The 14,474-nt window shown below is 39.9% G+C and overlaps 1 protein-coding gene across 7 annotated transcripts in view; it reads left to right on the top strand.

Annotated features, from left to right (window-relative positions):
• Positions 1 to 14,474, top strand: part of Psq (pipsqueak) — a 51,251-nt gene that overhangs the window by 13,028 nt on the left and 23,749 nt on the right. For 2 of the 7 annotated variants that reach the window (XM_083084335.1, XM_083084334.1), the window contains exons 2-3: positions 6,659 to 6,803; positions 7,675 to 7,839. In XM_083084335.1, the coding sequence (XP_082940461.1) occupies positions 6,666 to 6,803; positions 7,675 to 7,839 (303 nt within the window). In that variant the 5' untranslated portion in view covers positions 6,659 to 6,665. The other 5 variants (XM_083084332.1, XM_083084331.1, XM_083084337.1 and 2 more) reach the window with 5 other exon arrangements.

Raw genomic sequence — 14,474 nt, 5'->3', positions numbered from 1 at the left:
ATCTCAAATATTCTTCTCTTGTTCTCAAAAGCAAAAGATACTTTGTGAAAAAAGCTGACTTGACCGCGCGCGCGAGAGACATGGTTTATTTTTTTTATTTTTTTTCCTCTTATTTAAAAGATGCTACAAAACTATCTTTAAAGATGTCCGAGTCGGACTCTATCTTCGTTTGCCTAGGCTCTAGGGAAATGAAAGTACTCTCGGGCGAGAATCTATCCTCGCGGGCGTATCAAATTAACATTTATACATCGTCGAGAAATTCCGGGTTATCATAACAGCAAGGTCCGAGGAGGGACGGTATAATACTTTATGCAAAATCCGCCGGTCGTCATGCAGATTTTATTAGTCCCCTTTATCATCTGCATCTCGACGAAAGTAGGAAAGAAGCCAACAAGAGGAGAGAAGGGGAGAGAGGAGAAACGCAAAAGAAGAGAAACGGAGGAAACTCTCTCGTGGAAGATTCCAGTCCTCCGCCTGCAAACGCGAAATGGTACTGGAATGAGAAAGCGGGGGAGAAAGAGGGGGATACATGGGGCGGGAGAAAGAGAGGAGCGGTCGTTTCCGCTTGCGTTTTCCCGGAGAAAGAGCTGGTTGGTCGTCGCCTCGAAGTAGTCGCGAAAGGGAAAAGTCCGGGAAGAAGCGAGGAGGCGACGCGTCGATAACGTTGGAAAAACGTAAAAGGCGCTGTACAGAGAAAGAACCGGCGGTGCGAGGCGAGACAAGGAGAAGGAGGAGAGGGAAAAGGCGGTTAGGTCGGTTGGAGAGGAAGCGGAACCAAAAGATAGATAGATAGATGGATATAGAGGGGGAGAGAAAAAGCCAACGGAGAAAAGAGAGAGAGAGGCAGGCTGGAGATATAGCGAAGAACGAGGAAAAAGGGGAGATTGTTTTGCCCTGTCGTTGGGGTGGGATGAAGGAGAGAGAGAGAAAGAGAACGAAAGATAGCCGTGGAAACGAAGGGGGCCAGAGAAAATAACGTCTTAGACGCGGGGGGGAAAGAGGGAACGAGTAAATGGAACTAACGCGCGCGGCGAAAGAGGCAAAGGGGATGGCGAGAGGGGGCGAGCAGAGGGTCGAGAAAGAAGCGATGAAACGACCGAGAGACAAGAAAAAGGAGGGCGAAGGACGGCGAGGGAGACGGAATGATGGTCGTGAAATGGTTGAGAAGGGCGAAGAAACGAAGAGGGAGAGGAAGAGAGAGGGTAGGAATTGAGAAGAGGACGGAGCAGCGGAGAAGGATGAGGGCGGGAGAGGAGAGAAGGGGGAGTAAAACACGAAGAGCGAGCTCGTCTACTCCGCGAATGGCAGAGGGATAGACGGGGAAAAAGAAAGAGAACGTGGCGTGGCAGGGAGGCGAGGTGAAATTGGACACAAAAAGCTCGAAGAAAAATTGAGATGAATCGCGGGAGGGAAGATGGAAGGGCGGTTCCCCCCCTCCCCCTCCCTCTCCCCACGTCTGTTCCTCCCTGCCGTACAAAGGAGGGAAAAACCCGTGCTTCTTCGGGGCTGCGAAAGAAAACGCGAGCGTAAGGGATAGAAACCGGTCGCTAATGTTGACGCTTCTCTTTCTTAACTTTTCTTTTCGATACTCTCTCACGATGGTCCTGCCTTTTTTTATTAAATTTTTAGAATAGACTACTTTTAATACATCAAAATTTCTATTTGCAACGTTTTCTCATATATTTCATCTTAATCTTTCTCATCTTACATTCTCATTCTTATATATTTTCTCGATTTGCACTTTTTTTTCTCTATATAACTAATGCATATTTTAATTTCAAACACAAACGATCTTATATATCAGATTTATTATCTTACATAATCGTCATGATTAACGTTTATTTTTTTCCGTTAGCATCCATCGAAAATATGATTCGAAAGATTTAATCCTCTCCTTCTCGCTACAACATTCCTTGATCTCTATCCAGATCTTTCGCGCGCATCAATTTACTGCCTCTCAGGAAAGCGGTGGCTTTCTAACGCGAAAGATTAGCGTGCGAGCTAACCGGCCCCCCTCTCCCCCCTCCGATGAACGTTTTTATTATCCTCCTCCACCGTTTCGGTGTCGCGTCGCGCCAAGAGGAGAGACCCGCCGTTTCCTTTCACCCTCTCGCGCTTTCGTTGAACAAGCGTGGAAACCGTGGGCTCCCGTCCTTCGCGATATCGCGCCTCGTAAATTCGCAATATCTCCGATATGCCTCGAACCCGCTCGCATCGAGCGCGCCGTTTTCGTCCACGCTTCTTTGGCACCGCCTGCGGCTTCCTCGCGTTCTTCTCTCGTCGAGTTTCAGTGAAAGTGACAGGAAAATCGCACGACGGTCGCCGCCGCCGGGGCACTAACTCCCTGAAGAAACTAGGCGAAGCGTTTTAGATCGTAGAGCCAAAGGATGCACCGACCAACGTTGAGAAAGCGTATCGATGGATGCGCGATCGGTCGCATCGTAAATTTTCACCGACTGCCCAATGTACGCCGATAACATTCAGACAATTTGGAAATTTTGATGCTAAACACTTGGTTCTTCTTTTAGAGAGAACTGTCTACTTTAGTAATTATATATTAGTTTCTTCCTTTACATCACGATAAAATTCTTTCAATATATTACAAAGGAGTGTTAAAACAATACACTCATTTTTGTATTATTTTATAAAACAGACATCTATTTTATATATGTCGTTAATATTTTAGAAAATTAAAGAAAATGATTTATGATGATGGAATACATGTCTATATAAAGGAGAAGTTATACTCTCATTTTTGCTCTCATTTAAGCTTTTCTAAATTTGCAAACATCCCAAATTTCTTTTTATCCCAATAGTAAAATTTAAAGATCGCGTGAATAAAATCAATATAAAAATTCATGATATACATAAATTCATTAAGCTGCCAAGTCGTTGATTAATATATATAAGTATTAATAATTATTTATTTTTTCTTTCATTTTTTATACATATTTACAAAATTGTTCACTTCTTTGTCGAGCTCATCCCACCGTATATTCCGTTTCACTCTGTTTCTTCACGTCACGTTGCATCCGGTTTTCTCCCGGTTTCTCTCTCTTTCTCTTTCTCTCTTGTTCTCTCTTTCTCCATAACCGCTTTAATTGCGCGTCTTTCTTTTTTCACTCAATTATCCTTCTGAAATCAACGCGGTTAGTCGTACCGCACATGGAGCAGAAGTTTAAACAATGTTCCTCAAAACTAGGTGAGCCACTTTTACACCACGCTGCGATCGGATCGCGTTAAATCTTTCCGGCTATTCACCTGTGCAAATTATTCCGTCGCGGAATATATGGCAGAAGAACTTAGAATAAAACCGTGGAACTTATTGTCAGAAGTAACGCGGTGAAATATAGAGCGAGCGATAATAACGGAATAAGTAAGGAGATGAGTCATTTTTACAGTATGCGACTGGGAAAACTGTCGAGATTTTTGCGACGATCCGTCTGCTAAAATTATTCCACCATGGATCTTTACGGCTATTCGTCTCCATCGCGAATAAAAGGAATTGTAGAGAGAGCTATATAAAACATGTTGGCAAACAATGTAATTATCGTTACTCGTATCGACGTGAAAAGTTTGTAGAAAAGAACAAACTCGTTTGCATACTATTATTAAAAAAAACTTTTTTAAATTTATTTTTATTTTTTAATACATGTTTCACGTTAAATTACAAATTTCATATTTAAAATTTAAAAAATAAAAAATGTTATTTTATATAAAAATTGTTTCCGATTCTTGACCACATGTATCTTGTAAAGAATCTGCATATTCTCTAGTATACATGTAATTATTGAAATATGTTTCTCATCTTGCTTTTAAAATGTATTTTTATTAACTGTATCGATAATGGATGCCAGAAAATGTGACGTTTCCAAATTAATTAAATGTTTCTCATCTTGCTTTTAAAGTTATTTTTATTAACTATATCGATAATATCACGATAAGAAAGCTCTAATCGCGAAAATATAGAGATTCTATTATTATCGGCTTTAACGATACGTTTGCAAATTTTTCTTTGTCGAATTTAAAAAGATATGAAGTTGAGTCGCGCACGTAATTGCGATGAACGATGGATTAGATAAAGGAACAAAGAAGAACAAGCAAAGTCAACGCGCAAAGATCGATTATCGTCATTTCTTTCCGTTATCACGAATTATCAGCGAGTCTTTGCACTCGACTCGTCGGGTAACCCAATTTCAATGATATCAACGTACGCATATATACCTGTTACGCGATTCGCGTGTTATGTGCCGTGCGACACGCACGCATAAACTCAGTGTACGGGCATAAGGCAATCCGAAACGTTTCGATTTCACGATAGATTTCAAGTTTCTCCAAGTTTTGCACAACGTTGTAAAACATTAACATGCTATAATTGCTATCTTGAAAATGAAGCGAGCGAAAAATATCTGTACTCTCAAAAGATTTCTGCAGCCTTAATGCTGAACAAGAATTTTCCGAAGAAAAATTTAATTAATTCTTTATTTTAAACTTTAATTAATTCTTTATTTTGAAAATATTAGAATTTCTTCAAAAGAAACAAGGAGTTTAGATTTTATCTGCAAAATTATGTAAGAAAAGGTAAAAATTTTGAGAAATTTGTAGTTGATCCTGCAATACCTAAGTCAAAAGTTTGAGGAAGAAAACAAGCTCAGTCGTTCAATGAAAACTTAACGAGCTCCTGAAATCGTGACAATAATGTACAAGGAATGCTTCCAGAATTTCGAGCGTTCGCGGAGCTTCGATATCATTCTGCGAACGGTATTCGCCAGCGCGATTTCTCGCAATAATCGATCGCACAGGTGGAATAGCACGCGCGTAGAATGGTCTACAAGTATGTACGTACATATAGAGATCGACCGAAGTAAGAGTACGTCAGATGCGTTCGCGTACATTTACAATCGTGCGTTACCTGCAAGCGTTCGCAGGTGCGTCTACATCAAGGGCCCTCGAAGGATAGCCGGAGAAACGGCAGATGGTACAAGCGTGTCGACCAATGTGGTATATAAAAGGGGTGACGAAGGGTGAAGGGAGGTCGGGGAGAGACGGAGTTTGGAAGACGAAGAGTCGGCTTGGGAGAAAACATGGAGGAGAAAAAGTGTATGTTAAAAATATACGCTCTCTATTTATACAATAAAAGATACGATACAAAGACAGACTAGTCCAGCATAATTTTATAATACTCTGTTTTTCTCTCTCTCTCTCTCTCTCTTTCTAATCCGTAATTTATTAATTAATCGTTGTTGTATATTCTGTAGGCGATCACGGGTCGATTTGAGAGAGCTGAAAGATGAGAGTGATCAGATACATGAAGAGTTGGAAAGTGTTGAAAATGGAAAGATCGGAATTGAGAATTGGCAGTTAGAAAGTCGAAAGCTACTAATTGAATATTTACGCATTTATGTATAAGATTATACTTGAGATAATCGTAATAAATTAGATAATCGAGAGCACCTTGGAAAGAGATAGATTTTTGCACTTTTTTCACAAGATTCGTATCTAAATAACAGTAGAATCCTGATACCGAGTCAGATGCCGAAGATACTAGGAGTGAAGTGTCGCGAAGAATTTTCCAGCGGTTCTTGGAGCGCGCGAGTGAACGGATGAAAGGCAACGACGAGCGTCGAAATGAGCGCAAGCAGCAAGAGGAGAGCCAAAGAGCGAGGGGAAAGAAGAGAGAGGGAGAGAGAGAGAGAGAGAAGGCAGCAAAACGCGAGGCAAGCGCGAGCTTAAAGTTTCCCCGTTATCGGCGCACGTCTAAGCAACTGATAAAAGCCCGTGTTCCTACGGACAGATAACGGGCGGAATGGCCCGGTATAAAGAGTCACATAGATAGAGGCAGATAAAGCACGGTCCACGGAACAGGTGAATGTCGCGACGGGGCAGACCAACGCCCGAAACGCTCGTCGGTCTTCGCGTTGTGCGCCGATTCAATTCGATTCGCAATTCGCTCTCGATCTCGATCTCGATCGTACCGCCCGGTCGATCCCGTCCGTTATCGTCAGACTTTTCCGTCCGCGAATACGCGAAAGTGCTCCTTCGGTTTCCTGTGTCGCGCTTCCGGAAATGACGTCTCCTCGCAAAGACCCGTGAGCGACCCTTTTTCCCTAACCCTTCCTACCTTCCTCTTCCTCCTTTAGACGTACCCAGCCCTGCGAGATCTCTTTTTCTCTATCTCTCTCCGCTTGTTTCGTCTCTCCTCGCATCTCTCTCCGCCTCTTTTTTCCTTTTCGTTTGTGTCACCCGCGCTTTGCCGCCAACACGCGGCAGAAAACCTAAACCTATCTACCTACCTACTCTCGGCGTCTTTTTCATACGCGTTTGGATATCGTTCCCCGTCCGGTACGTAAAACCTCTTGGAGATATCTTCTCCCGGCGGTCGTCGCGGAAAAAGAAACCCAATATTTCATGGAGACAGATCGTTATTGGGGCGTGCACTACAGGTACTATCCCGCTCTCTACGAGTCGATCTCTCGTGGTAGGGGAAAGGATACGACGGGGATGACTATCGCGGATAAGGGATAACGGGAAGGGGGATTCTCTTCGTCTCTTAGGGTCGTCGTCGTCGTCGACGATGACTCTTGGATGAATCCGCCGACACGGAGAGAAAGCGACTTTGGAAAAACACTCGATCGATCTTTCTCTGTCTCTGTTGCAGCGGCGGCATGGCCGGGCAGCACTACTGCCTGCGCTGGGACAACTACCAGTCGAACATGACGTCCGTGTTTCACCAGCTCTTGCAGACCGAAGCCTTCGTCGACGTCACCCTGGCATGCAACGAGGCCTCGTTAAAAGCGCATAAGGTAGGCACGTAAGGTGTTGCACGTGAGTGCGGAGAGAAGGAAGGAGAGAGCGATCGTGCGCGGAATCGAACGTCAGCCCTCGATCTAAGGTCGAAACGAGAAATTGTAACGAATTTTAGTAAATTCTCAATAAATATAAAATTAGGAAAATTATTGCATTCTATTTTAGGTAAAAAAGGGAAGAGGTAGAGAAAATTTAATTTAATATTAGCGACTTTAAACTGAAATTGAGAAAATGTGCAGCAGTTTATAATTACATTCAAAATGTATGAAATAAAATTAGCAAAATAAAAAGTTGAAGATTGTCTTTTGCATATACGAATAATGTCACGGAAGAGATTTATTCGCATAATTGGTATCGAATTGTCATGCATTTATTTCTTATTTTCTCTCTCACTTCTATATTTATTATAGTTTAATTACGATTCTGCAATTCTAGATTATTCAATATTACGAGACATGAAACGAATGTTTAAACGAATGTTGTCCTGCATTTTGATCCGGTGACAACATACAATTAATTCGCTTACTAACGTAAGACACTTGCGATACTTCAATAATGTAGAAAATATTTACGTAAAATAATTTTTATAGACTCTTAGATATTTCTTGATTAAATTCTCTAGTCGAAGTATATCGATACTTTGGCTTTGACTGAAGGAGTTATCCGAAAGAATATTTTATCATTATAAATCAATATATTTGAGAAGAAAAATAAAAATTAAATAATTGTACAAAGATTTAGGACAGATGGTTTTTTTACGCGATACTTGATAAATTCGCGCGTTGAGATTAATTGTGACTTTTAATCGGAGATTATCTCTCTCTCTACATCATCTCTATTACGATTCATTTTTATCTGTGTGCGCAGGTGGTGCTGTCGGCCTGTAGTTCCTACTTTCAAAAACTTCTTCTGTCGAATCCCTGCAAACATCCGACCATCATCATGCCGAAGGACGTGTGCTTCAACGACCTCAAGTTCATCATCGAGTTCGTCTACCGCGGGGAGATCGACGTCTCACAAGCGGAGCTTCAGGTGAGCGCGCGAGAATAAGGTCGATCTTTCGCCGCGATCGCGCCGATCGTCGCGGGCAGCGACGTCGCGAGCAACGATTTCTCGCACAAAGTTCCCAAGTAGCCCAATAATCGAATAATCGAGATGGGAATTTGATTTTGATGTTAGCGACGCCTGCGACAAACGGCGTGAATGAAGCGTATGCTGTAGAGTCATAAAATTATATAAATATAATTCTCTCCTGTTTTCAAGTCATAAAATGACACATTGGGTCTCCAAATGATACACACTGCTATTACAATATGTCAATTATTAGCACGACGATAATGACATTTTTGTTCATTTATAATAATTATAATAAATATTTATAAAGATTATAAATATTTATAAATATTTATAATAATAAAAATTTTATAAGGTGTTATATATAAGATATAAAATTCATTTTTAAGAGAACATATAAAATACAAGTGGAAACTTGGAGAACAGTTCGTCGATCGATAACATTCTGTGCAACATCGGCATATTTCGAATCAAATATTTGTTTTTCAGTGCAACATTTTGGTCATTATTTGTAAGCATTTAAAGATATCGGCACATACATAGCGATCCGGATCGCGATGACTCCTTGGAAATTTGGGCAGTTCGTGTTCTTAAAAAATCTTCCTGAGTAATAAAGGTCCCGAATCGTCCGAATCTTGCCTGCGTCACGGTATTAAATAACGATGAACGCGATTGCTTCGTTTTATCTTATCGCTTACGAGCTATTACGACGTACTATGAGTTATACGTTGTATTATTGCAAGATCTTTCGTCAAATTGATAGCGATTTCGTTCCGAAAGAATGCAAACTCTAGTATCTATCATTCGTCTGCCTATTTCGCGAATAATCTGATAATGTACAAGTGTTTTACGAATCGACCTTAAGTCACATTTTCGGAAATATTTTTTATATCGCTCAATTCTATTTTAAAATTTCATTAAAGTATGCTATTGTCTTATACTATCTTTGCAAGGTTTTACTAGTGAAAAAAGAAATCATTAATTGTGTTGATCATTTTTTTAAACATTTTGCGAATAATTCAAAATTGTCTTAAAAGATAGGGTACAAATAATAACATGAATATAATAATGACACATTACGTGATTATTTACAAGTAATAATTTAGATATCAGGCACAGCCTTATCTACTGAGAAAAATAAAGTAATCTTATGCTATTGTTAAGCAATTTAGCTTAAACAAAGGTACTCACAACGGAGATATGAAAATAACACAAATAAAATATTCTTTAGATATAATATATTCTTTATATATTCTTTAGATATATTCTTCCAGATATATGAGAAATATAAGATTACAGAAAATATATCTATTTAACATATCTATTTAATATCTATTACATATCTATTTAAATATATCTATTTAACACAATCTATTAATATTCAATATATATTTAGCAACTCAACTCTGCAATATATATTAGCGACTCAATTTGTCAAAGAAGAACTTGGAGAGAGGAAGGGGGGAGAAAGTACATTGAAACTTCACTGATCTTTTCGATAAATCATCGTCTAAACGCGTTTTATGATATTCGCGAGGTGAAACACGTTCCAGGTGCTTTAGCATGTTCGAAATGGCAAGAAAGTACGAGAATACTTTCTCGCCAGAAGAGAAGAGTCTCTCGCATATTTTTTCTCGAAAGAGTGCTCTACTGCCATCTGACACGATACGTAGCTCCAAGAAATTTTCTAAAAGGCCCAGTTCAATTTCGAGCGTGAATTCTTCAAGTACATAATTTTAGCAGGAGAATAAAGATCATGCCAATTTATATTCTTAGGACAAAATTACAGCGATCTTTTGAAATGCATTATGCATGACATTTGCGCACTGTCAGACAATATTTTTTATGATTCATTGTCAGATAAATTTACAAGATCTACATCTTTTTTCATCATCCACCTGTACAAAATACCGTGAACATTACCGACCGCAGAAACATTCAGCCATTCACTTTCCAGCGTTTGCCAAGAAAGTTATTTCGAACATGGACATTCTCTTCCCGACAGCTCGAGATCGCAAAAAGCATAAACGAAGCTCGTCGACGCGAAAGCGCGCTACTTTACCGGCTGTTGCTCCATCGACGCGTTCGCTTCTCGTCGGTAACAGTCGCGAGAGGAAGAGACTCCCTTTCTTACCCTCCGTTCCTCTGTTTTATCCACCGAGGGGAGACACGCGCCATCGTTAATTCGCCTCGCCGCCGCCGCGAGCGCTGCGCGCGCTTGCGCGCGTTCGAAATGCCCGCTTTGACGTTTCGCCGGCCGGCCGGCACGCGCGGTTCGCTTTTTCGCGGAGTCTCGCGATATCGCGCCCTTCGCGTCCGTCCATCCGTTCGTTCCTCGGCTTTTTATCGCGTCGCAACGTGTGTTACTTTGGAAACTTTTCCTCCTCGTGCATCTTGGACGCGCGTGTGTGTACCTATGTGAATGTGCGAGTGTGCGTACGGGGGGCTGAAGTGTTCCAGATTTCCGCACTCAGGGGACTCAGATAAATCGCGCCAAACGGATAAGATAAGAAGCGCGCCGAGAGGAGCGCCGGTCTTTCAGGATGTCTCGTCTGCGATAAGGTATGGCACGCAGCTGCATCCTTTCAGTTTTTTCTTCTTCCCTTCTTTCTTCAAAGATTCAATTCTCCGATGTTTCTAACGATAAATCGTGCGTACAATAAACTCTGCCACTTCTCATAGTAAATATGATACATATATGTATAATGTGTATCAAAAGTTTTCGTTGTATGTTTAACGTTAAGTGCGTTTGTTTTTAAATAACGAAAGAAACGTTCGCAGTTTATTGCTGAATAAGAATCGCAAACTATGATATTCTTTTATATCTCTACGCATGTAGATATGTAATAGATAACAGAACAAAAATATTTGACCGTAACAAGTAATTACGGTGTAAATGTTAAACTCTCTATATGAAATTTAATGCGCAAGCGATGAACACAATTATCCCGGACTAATTACGTTGAAAATGCAAACGCTATTTGGATTCTGGAGGTTCTGTAAAAATCGTAATAACATCCCATACGGGATGTGTGCGCGATAATATTCTCTCATATTATCGTTTTCACACAATAATTTATTTTCGCACGCGATTCAGCTCGTCTCCCACTCATACAAGTAAATTAGTTATATATTATCTCTGAATTATTTGAAATAATAACGTAATATTACGATTTCATTATGATTGCATATTCTCAAAGAATGCCATTGTGAAATTTATTTTATTATATTGGATTTTATTATATTGGATATCCGAAAAAAACTTTACACTTTTATTCCGCAAACTCATTTCTAACTCAATCAGTAAAATCAACATACGTGCCTACAAAATATAGATGCCTGATTGGACTTGAGATGAATCGCGTTTAGAACAAAACCACAAGTTATGTTTAAAAAAATTTTGTAGAAGAAAAAAAATTTCTGACAATTTTTATTTCATGTAAGTTAAAAATATATATCGTACTTCTTGCCCTGTAAAGAACATACTTAATTAAAAAATTATTTAATTATATGTATAATGTGATTACGGAAACACAATTTTTGTCCAATTAAATAATTTAAATTAACTTATAAATTAACTCCATCTTTTCCAATTTGCGTGCGTTAAAAAGTATACTCTAATTTCGCTGCATTTTTTAAATCGATTTTAATTAAATCGCATGGCCAGTTTCGACAAACTTTATTTATCAAATAACAAGATTGGTTCGAATCTCGATTCGACCGTTTCTCTTCGCTGTATTCCTCTCTTGCTTGTCGCGCGATATTGAATGAGATCTCGAAAGCGGACGCTTTTTTTTTAACGCGAGTCGCGCGATTTATCGGAAACGAGAGATTATTTTCGCCGTCCTTCGCGCGGCAGAAGAGGATGCTTCGACGACCGGCTATTTGGATCGTGCGCCAGACGTCGGACGACGAACCTATCGTATATATATATTTACATATATATGTATATATATATGTGTATATGTGTGTGTTTTGAGTGCGGGCCAAAATTAAATCTTTCTCGCCGACGAAAGCGACCCCGGCGCAACCATCGTCGTTAACCGTCAAGTATGAACGTCGTTGTCGAATTCGGCGTCACCCTTAGATCGCTGCGCGAGCTTTGATTAAAAAATAAACCGAGACATTCTCGACGAAGACGACTGTGCCAGCCAACGTGTAAAATTGATTAACTTTACCTTCTTTGAGCACGTGTCGTGGTCTTATTAAATACTAATTAATTATCGATAACGATGAGAAACTTTTCAAACTCTGGAGAAGTTTATACCCTCGAAATTCTTCAAAGTTTTCCATCTCTGATTTATCCAGTTTACAATATTTAAAAAAAAAAAGATGAGAGAGAGAGGGCGAGATAAACGTCAGATTTCTCGAAACGATTTACGCTTGACGGTACTATTATAAACGAGAGCAATCTTTCTCGCGGATGAAAATTTGAGATCGAAGGAACAACCCATTTCACTTTTTTACGCCCGCGATTGTTTGTCGCTCGCGCGACGATCTCTCTTTCCCTCCCTCCCCCCTCTCTCTCTCTCTTTCTCTCTCTCTCTTTTTTCATTCTCGAAGCCGCGGACCTGTGCCACTGTTTGAACCGGGTGATTGAATATTTGCTATCCCGCTGTCCCGCTCTCTCGGATATCTGCGCGCGTGCGAAAACACCGCCGCCGCCAACCGGCGAGAGTCGTCGCGCGGTTGCGAAGGATGGCTCCGGCCTCTCGTCATTTTGCCGGGATTTTTTTTTTTCCTTTTTTTCCCTGCCTCCCTTTTCGCCCCGCTCCGTCAAGCGGGACGTGCCGGCACGCAACGATGCTCGCGCCCGTGATTGGTGCTCCTCGTCGAGGTGCTTACTCGACCCGAAGCCGCGTATCTTGCTCCCAGGATTCGCTCCCGGCGCAATTTCGGCCTGCCCGCCAGCCAGCGACACGAACCGATCGCGTCTACGGGGTGTCCCGAACGCGACGGAATTTCAGGTATTTTAATTTTGAAACGCGCGCGAAATAACTCGGACGTCTCATCTCGTTTTATCGAAAATACAATAATACAGTTGTAAGAAAAAATGCTGATATATATACTTAAAATATACATTTTCTATTCTTTGAGACACATATAATTGATTAGTCTGTTGATTAGTCTCATCGTAAATAGATGACGAAAATTCATACTTGAAGATTTACTTTGAGTTCGAATAAAATATTAGATTGAGCTGTAATAAACGAAATGTTTAATAATGAAAATTAAAAAATAGGGGCCAATAATAATCTATCGTTAATGAAAAGATTGACTCTAAATAGTTTAAAGAAGTCATTGCGAGATTCTTGGGACACTCGGTATACGAGACATTCTTACAATTAGTTCCTTGTACTGTCCGGTGCTCGAATTAAATTAAACTTGTCCGCATAGATTTCCACTTTCTTGTCGCAGAGCTTTTATTATTTATTAATGTCACTCTTATATCTTTCTTTTGTACGTAACGAGTAAAGTGAAAGAAAATGTGGAATAATAATATTTGTAATATTTGATTATAAAATTTAATGGATAATTTTTATAAAATATGTAATCGCTCTATTGTTCACCATTTTATTTTTCTATGTTTTAATAAATAACCGATGAAGTGATCATCGCGCGAATAAAGATATTCAAGATTTTCAAATATAATTGATGTTAAAGAAATTAATTTTGGAAGAGATTAAAATCCAGAAAAACACGAGCGCATCTCTGCATCCGCATATGAATGGCCTACGATTACGTCGGCGATCATGACACGAGATACATCCCGTATTTCATTTTTCGGAGGAAAGTCAGCAAACCATCGACTCCGTCCCTCGTTGTCCTTGACACGGCAGTGAGACGACGACACGCGAAGAAAACGCGTATCTCTTGTGTGCATCGCGTCCACCGCGCGCTTTTATGCACAGTCGTATATAGGGTGCTTCTGAAATTCGTTCATACAATCTTCCACCACTTTGGATAGCGAATTATTTTACTATTCGATTTATTTTTACACAAAGATGATGTATATATTTCGTTATCTTGTAAAACGTACAATCTACATACATATAAAAAATATATAAAACTGAACTTTAACAGATTTTATTTTTAATCATATAAATATAATAAAAATATAATAAAAATAATAAATATAATAAAAATAAATATTTTTTTATTAAACTGGACATAGAACTTGATTCTCCGTGCGAGATAAATGATAAGCAAGAATGCATTCATTGATCAAGGAAAGGCCATCGCAGTCGACACTACTATTGTTCGATGGCCTCGTTCTCGAACGGCATATCCTTTCCAAGACGAAGAGAAATTCTCGTAACGAGAGGCATAAAGGGCACAGAAGGAAAGGAAAGAGGAGCATTGTTCTTTATTCTTTACATCCGATATCCGAAACAACTTTCGGTCAGTACGATTTCCGGTGATTGCTACAAAAATGATCTCGTGTCAATCTCATGTCGCATGTTTTGCCGTCACGTGTGAGAATTTGCATACGTACGAACGCTTCCGCGGAAGTGAATAATTCGAAATTAACGATCCGATTCTTTTTGATTTTTATGGCCTTGAATCTTTATCGGTCGAATTTATTTATATGG

This window comes from Camponotus vicinus, unplaced genomic scaffold (genome assembly GCF_025532165.1).
Source record: "Camponotus vicinus isolate PSW18456_S1 unplaced genomic scaffold, iyCamVici1.0 SCAF_12, whole genome shotgun sequence".
Lineage (NCBI taxonomy): Eukaryota > Metazoa > Arthropoda > Insecta > Hymenoptera > Formicidae > Camponotus > Camponotus vicinus.
The sequence above is the reverse complement of the archived record's forward strand: the minus strand, read 5'-3'. Positions and strand labels throughout refer to the sequence as shown.